Raw genomic sequence first — 16,222 nt, forward strand, 5'->3', positions numbered from 1 at the left:
CCAGTGCTGATTGGTGGGCTAAAAGCTTTAATTACTCGTTAGCTATATTAGCTTTGTAGCTCCAGTGCTGAAACTAAGTAAATTGGCTACATTTGGGGTAAGAAGTGGAGGTTTTTGATTGGTTCTGAACTAAAGATGTTCTGTAAACATCTTTAGTGGTGTTTTCCAGTCTCACGTTTCCAGACTGAGCAAGAGAGAGGCTGTGGTCGATTCTCTTGGGTTGCAGGTTGGGTGAATGTGATTGGGTTGTCTGAGAGTAGATGGACTTCTGATCGGTTGGATCAGTAGCAGCAAGGGCTGGGTATCCAAGTTTAGCACCAATCAGATTTATTTTATTATCTATATTTTATTTACTTTATTTCCATTAGTTAATCCAGCTTGCAAGTGGAGCAACAGTCTAAGTGCTTTTATTGTTAGTTTGCAAAATACAAATGCTGCACTATTGTACGTTTTAATCTGGTTTATTCAGTAGAAAGATGTCCAGAGAACAACGTACTTCAAAAAAGCAGAAGATCTTTAAGAAGCCCTTAAGAAAATGCTTTTAGAGAAACCCATTCTTAAGGATAACACAATTTAAAAACCTTTAAAACCTTTAAAAACCAAAACCTTCATCCAGTCTCTTGTTGCTACCTGTAAGAATACATCAGTACTAAATCTGGTTCCCCTTTGTATTTATTTTAATTAAAATTAGTTTGTCTAAAAACCTTTTTCTTAAGGTTCCTCAAAGCAATATAGGGGTTTCCGCTATTGTTTTAAATTTAAGGGCTTTTAAATATTCCTCAAGCATCTTGTCCTTTTATTAAAATTATGAAATTAAAGTAATAGTTTAAGAAGTAGGACAGCTGTATACCCAAATATACTAGCAAAAATATTCTTTGAATAAAACTAAATGTCATACTGACCTTAACGTTAAAACCACACAAATATGTGTAAAATATTGATATTTCTTATGTTGTATGCCTTTAAAACAGCCTTAATAAAAAAAAAGACATTGAAATTGAAACATTTTATTTTTTACCTATTGTCTTCATCAAATTAAGAAAATTATTTAAGCATTTAACAAAATTAATTACACAAATATTTTGTAATAAACCTTATTGTTTACCTATTGTTACTACTAGTCTTTATGAAATAATAATCAGGTCCAGCATGGGTCGTTATTCTCTGTTCATACCTTTCTCTCGTAAAATGAATGAAAGTAGCAAAGTACAGGTGTGCCCTTACCTTGTGCCTACCTTTCACTTCCTGTTTTCTATCTGGATTCTGCACACCATCAGAATCATGTGACTGCTAACATCCTATTAGGAGGTGAGTGATTAGCATTCTCCTCCATGCGTGTTGAGCTCCAGTGTTGTTGTTCTAGAGTCTCGGAGGAACGTGGTTCTAGATAGAGGAACTTAAAATTAATTAAAAAATTTCCAGCATCCAAATACTCATCTAGAAAACCAAAAACATGCTCCAAAATCCAGGCTGCTGATTGGCTGCATTAAATTAAATAAAATGTGTAAGAGACCCAGCCCTAGTAAAAGCTCTGCTGATCCAATCACAGTGCTGATCAAACCATCGACCCGACAGGGGCCTGACCAATCAGAGAGCAGCGTCAGACTGCTGATAACCCCAGTGTGTGACTAAACATTAAACTCTTCTTAAGCCAGTCTGAGGTTCTGCAGCTCTGGAGCTGGAGGAGGAGAAGTTCTCTGTTCTGCTGACGGTGATTCTCCATCAGTCTGGAGGAACAGCAGCAGATGCTCCTCAGTGTTTACCCTCAGTTTAATGCAGTGGTTAACATCTGCATCTCCACACTGAAATAAGTCTGTGTACAGAACCCTCACAGGTACTAGAGGTTCCTTAATGTCTATTAGAGAACCTAAAATAGGTCTGTACTGTTTAATATTTTCAATCAATAATTTGTGCGTAATTACTAATTGATAATTACTACTTGAATGTAGATGTGCACTAATGTTATACTGAGTGTACTAGTCATATGTTATTTTTGCCACTTTTTAATACAAATTAAGTATATTTCTGTGATCTGTTCAAATGAACATTAAAAACATATTGATTTAAATTCAAAATGAAGAGTGATGTACAAAAACTGGTAAAAACAAAAGAAGAATATCTCTCTAAACTAAAGTAAACTTTTGAACTTATAGTTTTTAACATATTAAAGTTTCATCAGCAAAACACAAAATGTATGTTTTCTAGCAAATAGTAGTAGTTTTATTTTACAGAAATATATATTTCTATAGACACATTTAGTAAAAGTGTAGTTTTATAATAAAAAGCAAGTTTTTTAAAAATAATACTAAGTATATGTTTTTATTAAGTGAATTACGAGTACATATTTTTTTTATATACTTTTTATATACTTTTATACTTTTTTAGTATTTTTATACTGAAATACTGATGTAAGATGTAAATATAAGTAGAAAATATAGTTCAAGTATATATATATATATATGACTTGACATTAATTATTATAGATATAAAGTGCTGCAAACTGAGAACGGGACTTATCATTACAAGTCAGAGTACACCTGAGGGTTCTGCCACACTGTGCGCGAGAGAGAGTGTGTGTGTGTGTGTGTGTGTGTGTGTGTGTTTGTGTGTGTGTGTGTGTGTTCTTACTGTTGTATTGTGTTTTACAGAGAAGACCGAGCTGAGTGGTCTCTTCCTGGAGAAACCACACGACACAGTGGCCATAGCAGGTACTACACACACACACACACACACACACACACACACACACACACACACACACACACACACACACACACACACACACACTCACACAGGTGAAAGTGCAAAACAATCTCCAAGCTATAGCAGCAAAAACAGCAAAAGCAAACCACCTGTCCTTTTTTCTCCTCCTGGAGCTGAGCATGAACTTCAGAGCAGCTGTTTACTCTCCACTCCAGCAAAAGATGCTCCACATATGAGCTGCTAACTCATCCATTTCCCTTTATAAAGCTACGAGTCTCTCCTCTCTCTAATATGAGGGGTTTTTGTTGTTGGTGAAGAGGGAGGCGTTTATACAGGTATCAATGTGCAGCATGTGAGACGATTCAGGAACAGATTCTGTGTTCACATTACACACAGATACAGATCACTTACATTTACAGTGAATGTGAACCCACAAGAGACACAAATCTGATCTGAGATAAAAATCGGATTTGAGCAATGTGGCTTATAATGTAAACGTAGCCATAGTCTACAGATATGGATGTTAGATTAAGATAAAGATGTGCAGCCTCTGTTGGTAATCAGAACATCACCTCTTAATAATTTCTATAACCTCTGTGCAACTTTGTGTGTGTGTGTGTGTGTGTGCAGGTAAAGATGTGGAGTTTATAGCGAGGGTAGACTCCTCCACGCTGGCCCGGAAGCCGGTGATGAAGTGGTTGAAGGGGAAGTGGATGGATCTCGGCAGCAAAGCAGGAAAACACCTGCAGTTTAAAGAGACGTACGACAGAAACACCAAGGTGATCAGACTGCTAATAATCACTTTTTACATTACATTACATTACATTACATTACATTTCATTACATTTGGCAGACGCTTTTGTCCAAAGCGACTTACAATAGTCAAGTACAAAAGTAATAGGAATTTAGATAACCCATTTTTAGATAGGGCTTAAAGGAGGTTGAAGGGAAATAAAGGGATAGAGGAGTGAAGGAGGGGAAGAAGGAAATGAGGTTAGAAGTAGTTAGTGTGTTAGAGGTGTTAGGAGAGTAAGAGCTCTTTGAAGAGCTCAGTCTTCAGGAGTTTATTAAAGATAGTGAGAGATTCTCCTGATCTGGTAGTAGAAGGTAGTTAGTTAGAGGTGTTGGGAGAGTAAGAGCTCTTTGAAGAGCTCTGTCTTCAGGAGTTTATTAAAGATAGCGAGAGATTCTCCTGATCTGGTAGTAGAAGGTAGTTAGTTAGAGGTGTTAGGAGAGTAAGTGCTCTTTGAAGAGCTCTGTCTTCAGGAGTTTATTAAAGATAGTGAGAGATTCTCCTGATCTGGTAGTGGAAGGTAGTTTGTTCCACCATTGGGGAACTCTGTATGAGAACAGTCTGGATTGCTTTGTGTGAATGTTTGCTTAGTAAAGCGAGGCGACGTTCATTGGAGGAGCGCAGCGGCCGGGAGGTAGCGTAAGCTTTCAGGAGCGAGTGCAGGTAGGAAGGAGCTGTTCTGTATCACCTTGTTGGCGATTGTAAGCACTTTGAATTTGATGCGAGCATCAACTGGTAGCCAGTGGAGCTCAATGAGCAGCGGGGTGACATGTGCCCGTTTTGGTTGGTTGAAGACCAGACGTGCTGCTGCGTTCTGGATCATTTGTAGTGGTTTTACTACACAGGCCGGGAGGCCAGTTAGCAGGGCATTGCAGTAGTCGAGGAGTGAGATGAATCACTTATCTTAGAAGATCTAACCTCCATTACCCACACACTACTGTATATGCTTTATTTATATATATATATATATATATATATATATATATATATATATATATATATATATATATATATATATATATATATAATATTTTCCAGTCATGCATCCTTTGTTGAATTTGCAGCAGAATTTGCAGCAGCTACATTGTTGAATTTGGTAGAATTTAATGTTCTTATAAAACTTCAAAAAGAAAAGCAAAATACAGAGCAGTAAGTACTAGAGTAATACTGTCAAATATATCATAAATTATATAATTAAATATGTAGCTGACAATAAAATCATCAGAGAAACACAGCACTCAAATTGGTGTAATAATAACATAAACGCTGACATTTACAGAATAATAAAATTCATAATAATAAAATTATGAAGAGCAGCTTAGCTAAAGTAAAACAGAGTGTATTGAACAACTAAGCTTTAAGTTATTCATCAAGAGGTCAAAGGTTAAATCCCTGGTGATGCCACAGCCATCCGTCAGCAGTGTTGGGCACGTTACTTTGAAAAAGTAATTAGTAATAGTTACTAGTTACTTCTCCAGAAAAGTAACTGAGTTTTTTAACTGAGTTACTCCACTATAAAAGTAACTATTGCGTTACTTTTGTGTTACTCGCCCCCATAGTTGAACAGCTATAGCTATAGTAAGGTGCAGTAACGGGGTGTAATGGGGAAATGGTAATGGTGTTATAGTTACAGTCAGTGTAATTAGTTACATTACTCCTTACTGGAAAAAGTAACGGCGTTAGTAACACTGTTATTCCCATCTCTGTCCGTCAGTGACTGGCAGTGTGTAGGAAGGCCCTCCCTCTCTCCATCACTCAGTTTATGTGATGCTAGTCAGTGCGGAGTCTGTTAGCTGATGTAACAGAACTAGCAGTTAGTGATCTCCTGCAAGCGTGTTGAGCTGTGATGGTGGTGTTTTAGCAGCTGTTCAATAAGACCGAGTGCAGCATCCCACACATCTCAGAGGAAGACTGTTCTAGACTCTTCGTTATTGTCTATAAATGTGTGTGTGTGTGTGTGTGTGTGTTACAGGTGTACACCTACGAGATGAAGATAGTGAAGGTGGTTCCAGGTGATGCTGGAGGATACAGGTGTGAGGTCACGGCTAAAGACAAGTGTGACAGCTGTACCTTCGAGATTTCAGTGGAAGGTAGAGAAACATCACACAGGCCACGCCCCCTAATCACAGCCAGACCACTTTAACAGAAATAAAAATGTTTACAGTAATATTTACACTGATAATAACCTATTTTACACAATAAACTTACATTAAACAATTACTCTGAACTCTTTTACCCTGTAAACTTCAATTGGTACCACTTTAAAATTAGGCTCCTTTAAAAAAGGTTTATAAATAGTTCCTAAAGGAGTTTATTAATGGTTATAAATTAAATTATAAATACTTTAAAAATATTAATAAGCACTTACAACACATAAATAGAAAGAACAGCAGCAGTGACAATGACTTTTTTAACATATGTAATAAAATTATATAGAAAGTCAGTTTAGTCGTTTAGTATGTTATTATAGTTAAATTAATAAAGTTATTAAAAGAAATGTTAATAATGACTGATAAGATAAGTATCTATTAAGATCTGAGGTTTAACAGTACGACAGGCCGCTATTACCCTTTCTATTTGTGTTGAAACTGCTTATTAATGGGTTATAACCAAATAATACCATTAATAAACTCCTTTATAAACTATTTACAAAACCTTTTTAAATGAGCCTTATTTTAAAGTGATGCCCTTTAATTTAATAAGTTACTTCTTCTGCACTTCAATTTTTTAATACACTTATTTTGCATTGTTAACTTTTTTAATAGTATTTTATATGAAATGTTACTGTAAACATTTATTAAACATATTTTTACTGTAACATTATACTTTTTGTACTGTACAATGTAATTAATTTAATTATGTTTTAATATTGTTTTAAATATGTACTTGTATAATAAAAGTGAATTGTATTATTATTATTATTATTATTATTATTATTATTAGTAGTAGTAGTAGTAGTATGATTATATAAATGTATAGATTATGTATATTGTATTTATAAAGGAGGTTTGTACTCTAATCATGTATTAAACAGTAGTTTAAACTGTGTGAGGGTCTGGATCTGGATCTGGTTCTTGTTCTGGTTATGGATCTGGATCTGGTTCTGGATCTGGTTCTGAATCTGGTTCTGGATCTGGTTCTGAATCTGGATCTGGATCTGGTTCTGAATCTGGATCTGGTTCTGGATCCGGTTCTGTAAATGTGGATCTGGTTCTGGATCTGGTTCTGTAAATGTGGATCTGGATCTGGTTCTGAATCTGGATCTGGTTCTGTAAATGTGGATCTGGTTCTGGATCTGGTTCTGTAAATGTGGATCTGGATCTGGTTCTGAATCTGGATCTGGCTCTGGTTCTGTAAATGTGGATCTGGATCTGGTTCTGAATCTGGATCTGTAAATGTGGATCTGGATCTGGTTCTGTGAATGTGGATCTGGATCTGGTTCTGAATCTGGATCTGGTTCTGGTTCTGTAAATGTGGATCTGGTTCTGGATCTGGATCTGTAAATGTGGATCTGGTTCTGTGAATGTGGATCTGAATCTGGTTCTGAATCTGGATCTGGTTCTGGTTCTGTAAATGTGGATCTGGTTCTGTGAATGTGGATCTGAATCTGGTTCTGAATCTGGATCTGGTTCTGTAAATGTGGATCTGGTTCTGGATCTGGATCTGTAAATGTGGATCTGGTTCTGTGAATGTGGATCTGAATCTGGTTCTGGTTCTGTAAATGTGGATCTGGTTCTGGATCTGAATCTGAATCTGGATCTGGTTCTGGTTCTGTAAATGTGGATCTGGTTTGTTTCAGCTGCTGAACAGGAACAACAGCAGGATATTCTCTCCGCCTTCAAGCGAGCGTAAGTCTGCTGTGTGTTTGTGTTTATTATTTTAGTGAAAATACCGGTTTATTGATTGATTGATTGATTGAATGGTGTTAGTGTATTTTCTGCACAGTTAGTAAACTCAGAATTACAGTATATTTACAGTAAAACTCTGATAATCTGCAGATTATTATACAACATTCACACTGAGAACCTACAGACTGTTTATATCAGTTATTAATACAGAACATGTAGAGCTTTTCAAAATACAGCTATTGATCAAACCAAAAAAACAGTTCTAGTATAAAACACACTGTTATATTTATACAATCTGAAAATATTACTTTTTATCCAATCAGAACAGTGGGTGGGGCTTAAACACCATACTACATGAACCACTTCTGACACCAATCTCTACATCTAAACTAATAAATAATTAATAATCAGTATTTTGTTTTTGACAGTCAATACAGCTCTGCAAAACAAAATATTACAATACGATTGGATATATTTATTTGTGTGTGTTTGTGTATAATGTGTGTATAATGTGTGTATAATGTGTGTGTGTGTGTGTATAATGTGTGTGTGTGTGTGTGTGTGTATAATGTGTGTGTGTGTGTGTGTGTGTGTGTGTGTATAATGTGTGTATAATGTGTGTGTGTGTGTGTGTGTGTATAATGTGTGTGTGTGTGTGTGTGTGAATAATGTGTGTATAATGTGTGTGTGTGTGTGTGTGTGTATAATGTGTGTGTGTGTGTGTGTGTGTGTGTGTGTATAATGTGTGTGTGTTACAGTGATGCAGGAGAGGATGAGGGGGATCTGGACTTCAGCGCTCTTCTCAAAGCCACCAAAAAGTAAGATGGGAGGAGCTCCGGCTCTGTCCAATCAGAGACTGCAGCTGTGTTGGTGAGTATTGATTATTGACGGCTGGTTGGTGTTGATCAGGAAGAAGAAGCCGCAGCCGCAGGTCGATGAGAAGGACGTGTGGGAGATCCTGAAGAACGCTCACCCGAGCGAGTACGAGAAAATCGCCTTCCAGTACGGCATCACTGATCTGAGGGGGATGCTGAAGCGCCTGAAGAAGATGAAGACCTTCGAGCCCAAAGTCAGCGACGGTAACTCATTAACTTATTATACATCAGAATAAAACTGATGAGATTTTATTATATTGTAATTATTTAAACTTCTTTAGAATAACACAGAAGCTCCCGAAGTCAAAAAGAAGCGAGAGTTTAGCTGATTAAATCCTTTTATTCCAAGTAAGAGAAGTTTCAGCTCATGCCCTCACTGAATCTAGCCTGCGCCACAAATAGAGTTCTCTCATTAAGGTTTTATTCACACAGTGTTTTAAAGGATAAAAAAGAGTTTTCTGTTATTTTATGTGTGGCTTTGGAAATATTGGCATATTCTAGAACCAGTTCCAAAACTTTTAATAGTTTTTGGTGAACCTCCTCTTTTCTAATCTGAAAGATAAAGTGCTACATGCAGACGTTTATGTTAAGAAAAAGAAGAAAAAGAGAATATTGCCAATATTTCTTTTCATTAGCACTCCCCCTATCACTAGTAATGCCCCAACACACCAGGAGGGTTAAGAAGAGTAGAACACTCCTCCTCCGATACATGTGAAGTCAGACTCTGCCTCTTTTTGAGCTGCTGCTGATGCTGTAGCATTACCGAGTAGCATCACAGCGCTAACACTCGGAGGAAAGTGCAGCGACTCTCAGCGGTTCTGATACATCAGCTCACAGACGCAGCCTTGTGCTGATCCACATCACCCTAGGAGTGATGAATAGGGGAAAGAGAGAGCACCATCTACTGTACTGTACCCACCCAGAGAGAGAGCAAGAACAACTGTGCTCTCTCAGGGCTCCGGCAGCTGATGATGGCAAGCATAACCGGGATTCGAACCGGCTATCTTCTGAACGTAGTGTCGGCAGCACTTTGACCGCTTAGACCGCTGGAATTGGGCAAGACTCCTAACACTTCAACACTGCAACACTACACTTCTGTAACAGGAATTACCTTGTAAGTCACTCTGGATAAAAAGTGTCAAGTAAATGCCGTAAATGTAAATATGTGGTGTGTGTGTGTGTGTATGTGTGTGTATAATGTGTGTGTGTGTGTGTGTGTGTGTGCAGCGTTTCTGAAGCGTCTGGAGTCGGCGTACTCTGTGGAAAAGGGGAAGAAGATCGTTCTGTCGGTGGAGGTGGTCGACCCCAACGCTGAGGTTAAATGGTTAAAGAACGGCCAGGAGATCAAACCATCCGCCAAGTGAGTAAACTATATATATAAACTATATATAAACTATATATAAACTATATATATAAACTATATATAAACTATATATAAACTATATATATAAACTATATATAAACTATATATAAACTATATATATAAACTATATATAAACTATATATAAACTATATATAAACTATATATAAACTATATATATAAACTATATATAAACTATATATATATAAACTATATATAAACTATATATAAACTATATATAAACTATATATATATAAACTATATATAAACTATATATAAACTATATATATAAACTATATATAAACTATATATATATAAACTATATATAAACTATATATAAACTATATATATAAACTATATATAAACTATATATATAAACTATATATAAACTAAACTATATATAAACTATATATATAAACTATATATAAACTATATATATAAACTATATATATAAACTATATATAAACTATATATAAACTATATATATAAACTATATATAAACTATATATAAACTATATATAAACTATATATATAAACTATATATAAACTATATATAAACTATATATATAAACTATATATAAACTATATATAAACTATATATATAAACTATATATAAACTATATATGAACCAGCAGAAACAGGATAGAAACAGTAAAATAACCACTAAAATCTCTGTTCATCTTACTGTGTTTTTACGTTTAAAGTAAAGTCAAATTGAAGTCAAGTAGTTTTATTGTCAGTACTGCATATGTACAGGACATACAGAGAATTGAAATTACGTTACTCTCCTTCCCAATTTTACAGCAAGTACAGATAATAGATATAATAAAGGAGAATGGGAGACACTATGTGTACAATACAGCAGGGACACAATAGACATACATGAGACAAAAACAAGGTGCAGTGGTGTGGGGGAGAAATAGATATATAAATATAAGTAAAAAAAGAAATAGATATATAATATAAAAGAGTGGGAGACACTATATGTACAAAACAACAAGACACAATAAACATACGTAAGACAATAGTGCAATATTGATGGTGATTGGGATGGAATGACAGTATAAATAGTATATATCAGTAGTGCAGATACGGTATATGGTATATAGCTTAAGGCTGGTAAAGTGAATGAGTGCGTAAAGTTCTTAAAGTTCACAGTTTTTGGGGAATTAAAGTGCTTATTGACAGAGCAAGTATATCAGTAGTGCAGGTGTTGGGTGTTTTGGAAACATTTTGTTTAATTACTATACCTATTTTTTCATTATATTATCAGTAATATTAACAAAATATTTTTTAATGAGAAGTTTTTTTTATACTTGAAAACTTGAACTTAAAAACAATTTGTGTGGTCAGTGAATCACCACATAAAATATGTACTATAGTTTCTGTTTATCGTATTTTTCGGACTATAAGGCGCACCGTATTATAAGGCGCACGATGAGTGAACGGTCTATTTTTAGTGTTAGTCCATGCACAAGGCGCACTGGATTATAAGGCGCACTAAATGAAACTTTATTTATATCAGTAACAATAACTCTGAGCAATAAATCCTTCACAATATCTGTGAAAAATAACAACATCTCTGAGCAATAGATCAACAAGCACAGCAAGTACGTATTACTCCGCGACGCTCCTGACAACGGTAGCTGCAACGCTCCGACAGACCATAATATTATGTTGAAGCACAGCAAGTACGTATTACTCCGCGAGGCTCCTGACAACGGTAGCTGCAACGCTCCGACAGACCATAATATTATGTTGAAGCACAGCAAGTACGTATTACTCCGCGAGGCTCCTGACAACGGTAGCCGCAACGCTCCGACAGACCATAATATTATGTTGAAGCACAGCAAGTACCGCATTACTCCGCGAGGCTTCTGACTATAATAGCGTGTTGTGCCGAATTCGGTGAATAAAACGGTTTTAAAACAGAGATAAAGATTGGATAAGTTTCATTTCTGGATGAAGTGATTTCCAGCGCTGTTTGGATATAACTGTGGATTACAGGAGACTGGATTGATGGATTCTCTTTAGTCTGGACGCGTTTTGAAGGTAGGACCTGTGGCTGAGCGCGGGTGTGTGTTCGGGGGGTGGCGGCAGTGACCGGAGGTTACCCCAGGACAAAAGGAGAGCCTTTTATTACTGGAAACATGCGCTCTGACGCAGCTTTAATTCATGAAACATACATCCTACAGTAAAAGCACAGTTCTGGAATCCGGAGAGCCAGACGGTTCGAATGGTGTATGACATGACCGCATTCGATGAAATATGGACGAACGATAAACGCAAATATGAGAGTTATGAATTATTAAAATCATAACCAAGGCATATTTCGCCCTAAATGTTTATTTTCTGAAAGGATATTTCGCTAAATAGGCTAAATAGCTCAAAAGCAGAGATTCTAAGCTTTAAAATGGTATATTGGATGTCTATATTGAACCTGTAACTGTTCATAACTATTCAGAAACACAGCCAGTTATGAAATATTAAATATTTCTGGCCCGCCGGTGGGCCAGCGCGTGTTAAGAGGTTAACTTTACTTAGAAGTGGGCGCTAAAAAGAAACAGTTTGTGCTATTACCCCAGAACGGGTGGAAAGGAAAGTTTACCGGCACCTTGTTCTGGCCACGGAGCTACAGTGGAAACTAGCTACCCTGAGCCACAGCCGAGAGGCAGTACGGCAGTCAAAGGTAACCGCGCGCTAGCCCAAGAGGGGGATCTTTTTCTGGCGTGGGTGAGGAATTCTGCACAACAGAGCGCCGTGTACCACATAAAAATCGAGGTCAGTAAACACAAGCAAAATCCATACACAAGGCGCACTGCATTATAAGGCGCAATGACGATTTTTGGGAAAAAATAAGTATTTTAAGTGCGCCTTATAGCCCGAAAAATACGGTATATATCTTTATATATCTTTATCTTTATAAACTGTCCGATTTCCACCTTAAGCATACGAGCTGTACAGGGCTAGGATAGTAACATTAGCCGAGTTAAACTTAGTCTTAGCATCTGTTAGGCTTTAATTTATGTTACTGTAAATGCACTTACTCTGTAAATATTTCACTCTTCTTCAGAAAGTGCACAGAGGGGCTGTGTCTGTTCTTTACTACACACTAATACTATACATAACATATTTAATATATACTAATATTAATAGTGCAGGTCTGTCCATCATTTATTTACTTAACTTTAAAACTTTTATCTAAACTACACAGTAAAACTCAAACATTAGTTAGTGTTAGTAATTAGTAAACAATTGGACACACTCTAGGTTTGGTGTCCCCATGTTTCCACTTCCTGTATCATTTATTTCAAATTAAAAGCCTTGGTAATTAATCCATAATGTTTCAGGTGAGCAGACAGCTTTCAAAGCATTTCAAAACAATCTGGAATTATAGGTAGAATATGATTAGTTTTGTGTTTATTAATTGATTTATATTTGTTTCTGAGTTAGTTGGATGATGTGAGTCTCATGGACAGGTTTTTATTTTTCATGTTCATGTGTGTTCTACTTTATTGGCTGTTTTAAGCAGTAATATTACATATATTTTGCACTTAAGGCTGTTAGAGAGTGGACTGTTACAGTTTTTGTGGAGAGTTGGTTATTTAATAGTAATTGAATATATATTTTTATTGGTTTATTTTGTCTAATCTAAACTATTATAACCTTGATGTGTGTGTGTGTGTGTGTGTGTGTGTGTTATAGGTATATAATGGAGGCTAATGGGAATATCCGGACTCTCACTATTAATAAGTGCACTCTGGCAGATGATGCAGCGTACGAGTGTGTGATAGGAAATGATAAGTGCTTTACTGAGGTCTTCGTTAAAGGTGAGTAAAAAACTGTATTATTAAAATTTTCATCTTAATGTTACAGTTCTAGATTATTATGTACCATTTATTTCAGATAATACACACGTTGAGTCCTAATATTGTTTTAATTTCTTTATGTTTCTTACTGAATTTATTAAATTAATGTTATAATATTTTATATCATTTTTTTAACACACACATATATATATATATATATATATATATATATATATATATATATACAGTATATGTGTGCATTTATATACACGTGTGTGTGTGTGTGTGTTTCAGAGCCCCCGGTGACGATCACTAAGCTGCTGGATGATTATCAAGTGGTGGTGGGGGAGAGGGTGGAGTTTGAGGTGGAGGTTTCAGAAGAAGGAGCTCACGTGATCTGGTCAGCACACACACACACACACACACACTATACACACACACACGTGTATATAAATGCACACATATACTGTATGTATATATATATGTATAATGTGTGCGTATATAAAGTCAAGTCCAGTAGTTTTATTGTCAGTACTGCATATGTACAGGACATACAGAGAACTGAAATTACGTTACTCTCCTTCCCAATTTTACAGCAAGTACAGATAATAGATATAATAAAGGAGAATGGGAGACACTATGTGTACAATACAGCAGGGACACAAATAGACATACATGAGACAAAAACAAGGTGCAGTGGTGTGGGGGAGGAATAGATATATAAATATAAGTAAAAAAAAAAAGAAATAGATATATAATATAAGTAAAAAAATAAATAGATATATAATATAAAAGAGTGGGAGACACTATATGTACAAAACAACAAGACACAATAAACATACGTAAGACAATAATGCAATATTGATGGTGATTGAGATGGAATGACAGTATAAATAGTGTATAACAGTAGTGCAGATACGGTATATGGTATATAGCTTAAGGCTGGTAAAGTGAATAAATATATGTATATGCAGGTGTTTTGAGGATAAGGAGTTATCTCGGGATGATAAGAGTGTGTGTGTGTGTGTGTATAATGTGTGTGTGTATAATGTGTGTGTGTATAATGTGTGTGTATAATGTGTGTGTGTGTGTGTGTGTGTGCAGGTGTTTTGAGGATAAGGAGTTATCTCGGGATGATAAGAGTGGGAAGTATCGCTTTAAGAAGGACGGAAAGCGTCATACTCTGATCCTCCAGGAGGCGGCGGTGGAGGACATGGGCATGTACTACGTCTACACCAACGGGGGGCAGTCTAAGGGGGAGCTGATCGTGGAGGGTACGTATCTAATCGCATTTATCAATAACCCAATAATCAATATACATCTGATCAGCCTGCTACATTATCAAGCGTGAAAAACCGCCGAGACCCAGTTCACACTACGTCAATTCAGTCTTTGTTTTATTCAGTCTTTGATTTAGTCAATGTTTTATTTGTTCGTTCAGTCATTGATTCAGTCATTGATTAAAGGGATAGTTCGGTATTTTTGACATGAGTCTGTATGGCATCATCATAACCAGTGTCGTGCATCCACACTGACTTACCCCCCACAGCGTCCTGTGAGCCGAGTTCTTGTCCAGTTTAGGTCAAAGCGAAAGTAGTCCGGCATGTTTGCTGGGGTCAGGAAAATAACTCCTTTTTCTTCCCAAAGCAGTACGTGTTCAAAAGAGTGATTTATTTACATCACAAAAAACTAACCCTGCAAAAGTCACGCCTCGTAAATCACTTGGGTCCTACTTTCTCTCGTTCCATATCAATGCGCGCAGCGCTGCAACCTGACAGCTAGCCTACGTGTTTGGGTCGCTTTGTTTACTTCTCGCCTCGAGAACATATCTTACTACGAGAGTGACGAGGAAAACATTGATCACCGCTCAGAGCCACGGGGATATCTTTATGAACCCGAGTATACAGATGTTGAACTTCGCCAAATGGAATTAGATCGGGCAGAAAGAGAGAGGGTGGACAGAGAAGTGGTGGAAGATGAAACTGGAGCCACTGCTGGAGCTGCGATACCCAGGGTGGCCGACAAATCCTGGTGCACTTGTTTCAAGTGCGAAATAATGCAGACCGAGGTGGAATGCTACTGTTGCCACGAGTGGGACTTAGTTATGCCCGAGATGCAAGACCTATCCATTGATGAGGATGTCAGCGGGGCAGCTGCTTGCATCACAAACAACAGTGACTTCCCTGCACTCCTGAATGCTGGTGTGTTGAGAACTTTTTTTACGCTATGAGCGAATGCTGTAGAGAACATTGGTAGGCTACAGTTTTATTTACCTGGGGTGCAGGGACAGCAGATTTCTTCAGAATCCGTTTCTTCATCTGTCGTTGTCCAGGACATGTGGATAAAAAGTCATCATCGCTGAAGTGCGCACTGCAAACACGAAGCTTTTTTATTTTTTCCACTTTTGTGTCCACATGGATGCCCAGCGCTAGTACCCAAAGTTTCCTCAGAGCAACATCAGTCACAGGAAAACGATGAAAACTCTGCGGAGAATCAGCCACATCTTTCCGCACCATTTTAACACACACACACACACACACCTAGCTATATATATATATGTGTGTTTACAAAGCTTATAAAAGCCAATAGACTTCTCCCTAAAGTTAGCTCGTTTGCGTTGCTAGTCTGAACACAGCTGCTAAGCACTGCCAAAACACAGAACAAGTTGACGCGTGCGCAGCTCGCTGTCAGAATGACGCGCACTGATACGACATGAGAGAAAGTAGGACCCAAGTGATTTACGAGGCGTGACTTTTGCAGGGTTAGTTTTTTGTGATGTAAATAAATCACTCTTTTGAACACGTACTGCTTTGGGAAGAAAAAGGAGTTATTTT

At 36.8% G+C, this 16,222-nt stretch overlaps 1 protein-coding gene across 4 annotated transcripts in view; it reads left to right on the forward strand.

Moving 5' to 3' along the window:
* mybpc2b (myosin binding protein Cb) overlaps window positions 1–16,222 on the forward strand; it is a 45,987-nt gene that overhangs the window by 16,147 nt on the left and 13,618 nt on the right. For all 4 annotated transcript variants that reach the window (XM_049480565.1, XM_049480566.1, XM_049480567.1 and 1 more), the window contains 10 exons: window positions 2,649–2,708; window positions 3,334–3,482; window positions 5,469–5,586; window positions 7,296–7,344; window positions 8,103–8,162; window positions 8,254–8,423; window positions 9,447–9,579; window positions 13,285–13,409; window positions 13,683–13,788; window positions 14,493–14,662. In XM_049480565.1, coding sequence (XP_049336522.1) covers window positions 2,649–2,708; window positions 3,334–3,482; window positions 5,469–5,586; window positions 7,296–7,344; window positions 8,103–8,162; window positions 8,254–8,423; window positions 9,447–9,579; window positions 13,285–13,409; window positions 13,683–13,788; window positions 14,493–14,662 — 1,140 coding nt within the window. The remainder of the gene's footprint in view (window positions 1–2,648; window positions 2,709–3,333; window positions 3,483–5,468; window positions 5,587–7,295; window positions 7,345–8,102; window positions 8,163–8,253; window positions 8,424–9,446; window positions 9,580–13,284; window positions 13,410–13,682; window positions 13,789–14,492; window positions 14,663–16,222) is intronic.

This window comes from Astyanax mexicanus, chromosome 6, assembly GCF_023375975.1.
Source record: "Astyanax mexicanus isolate ESR-SI-001 chromosome 6, AstMex3_surface, whole genome shotgun sequence".
Lineage (NCBI taxonomy): Eukaryota > Metazoa > Chordata > Actinopteri > Characiformes > Acestrorhamphidae > Astyanax > Astyanax mexicanus.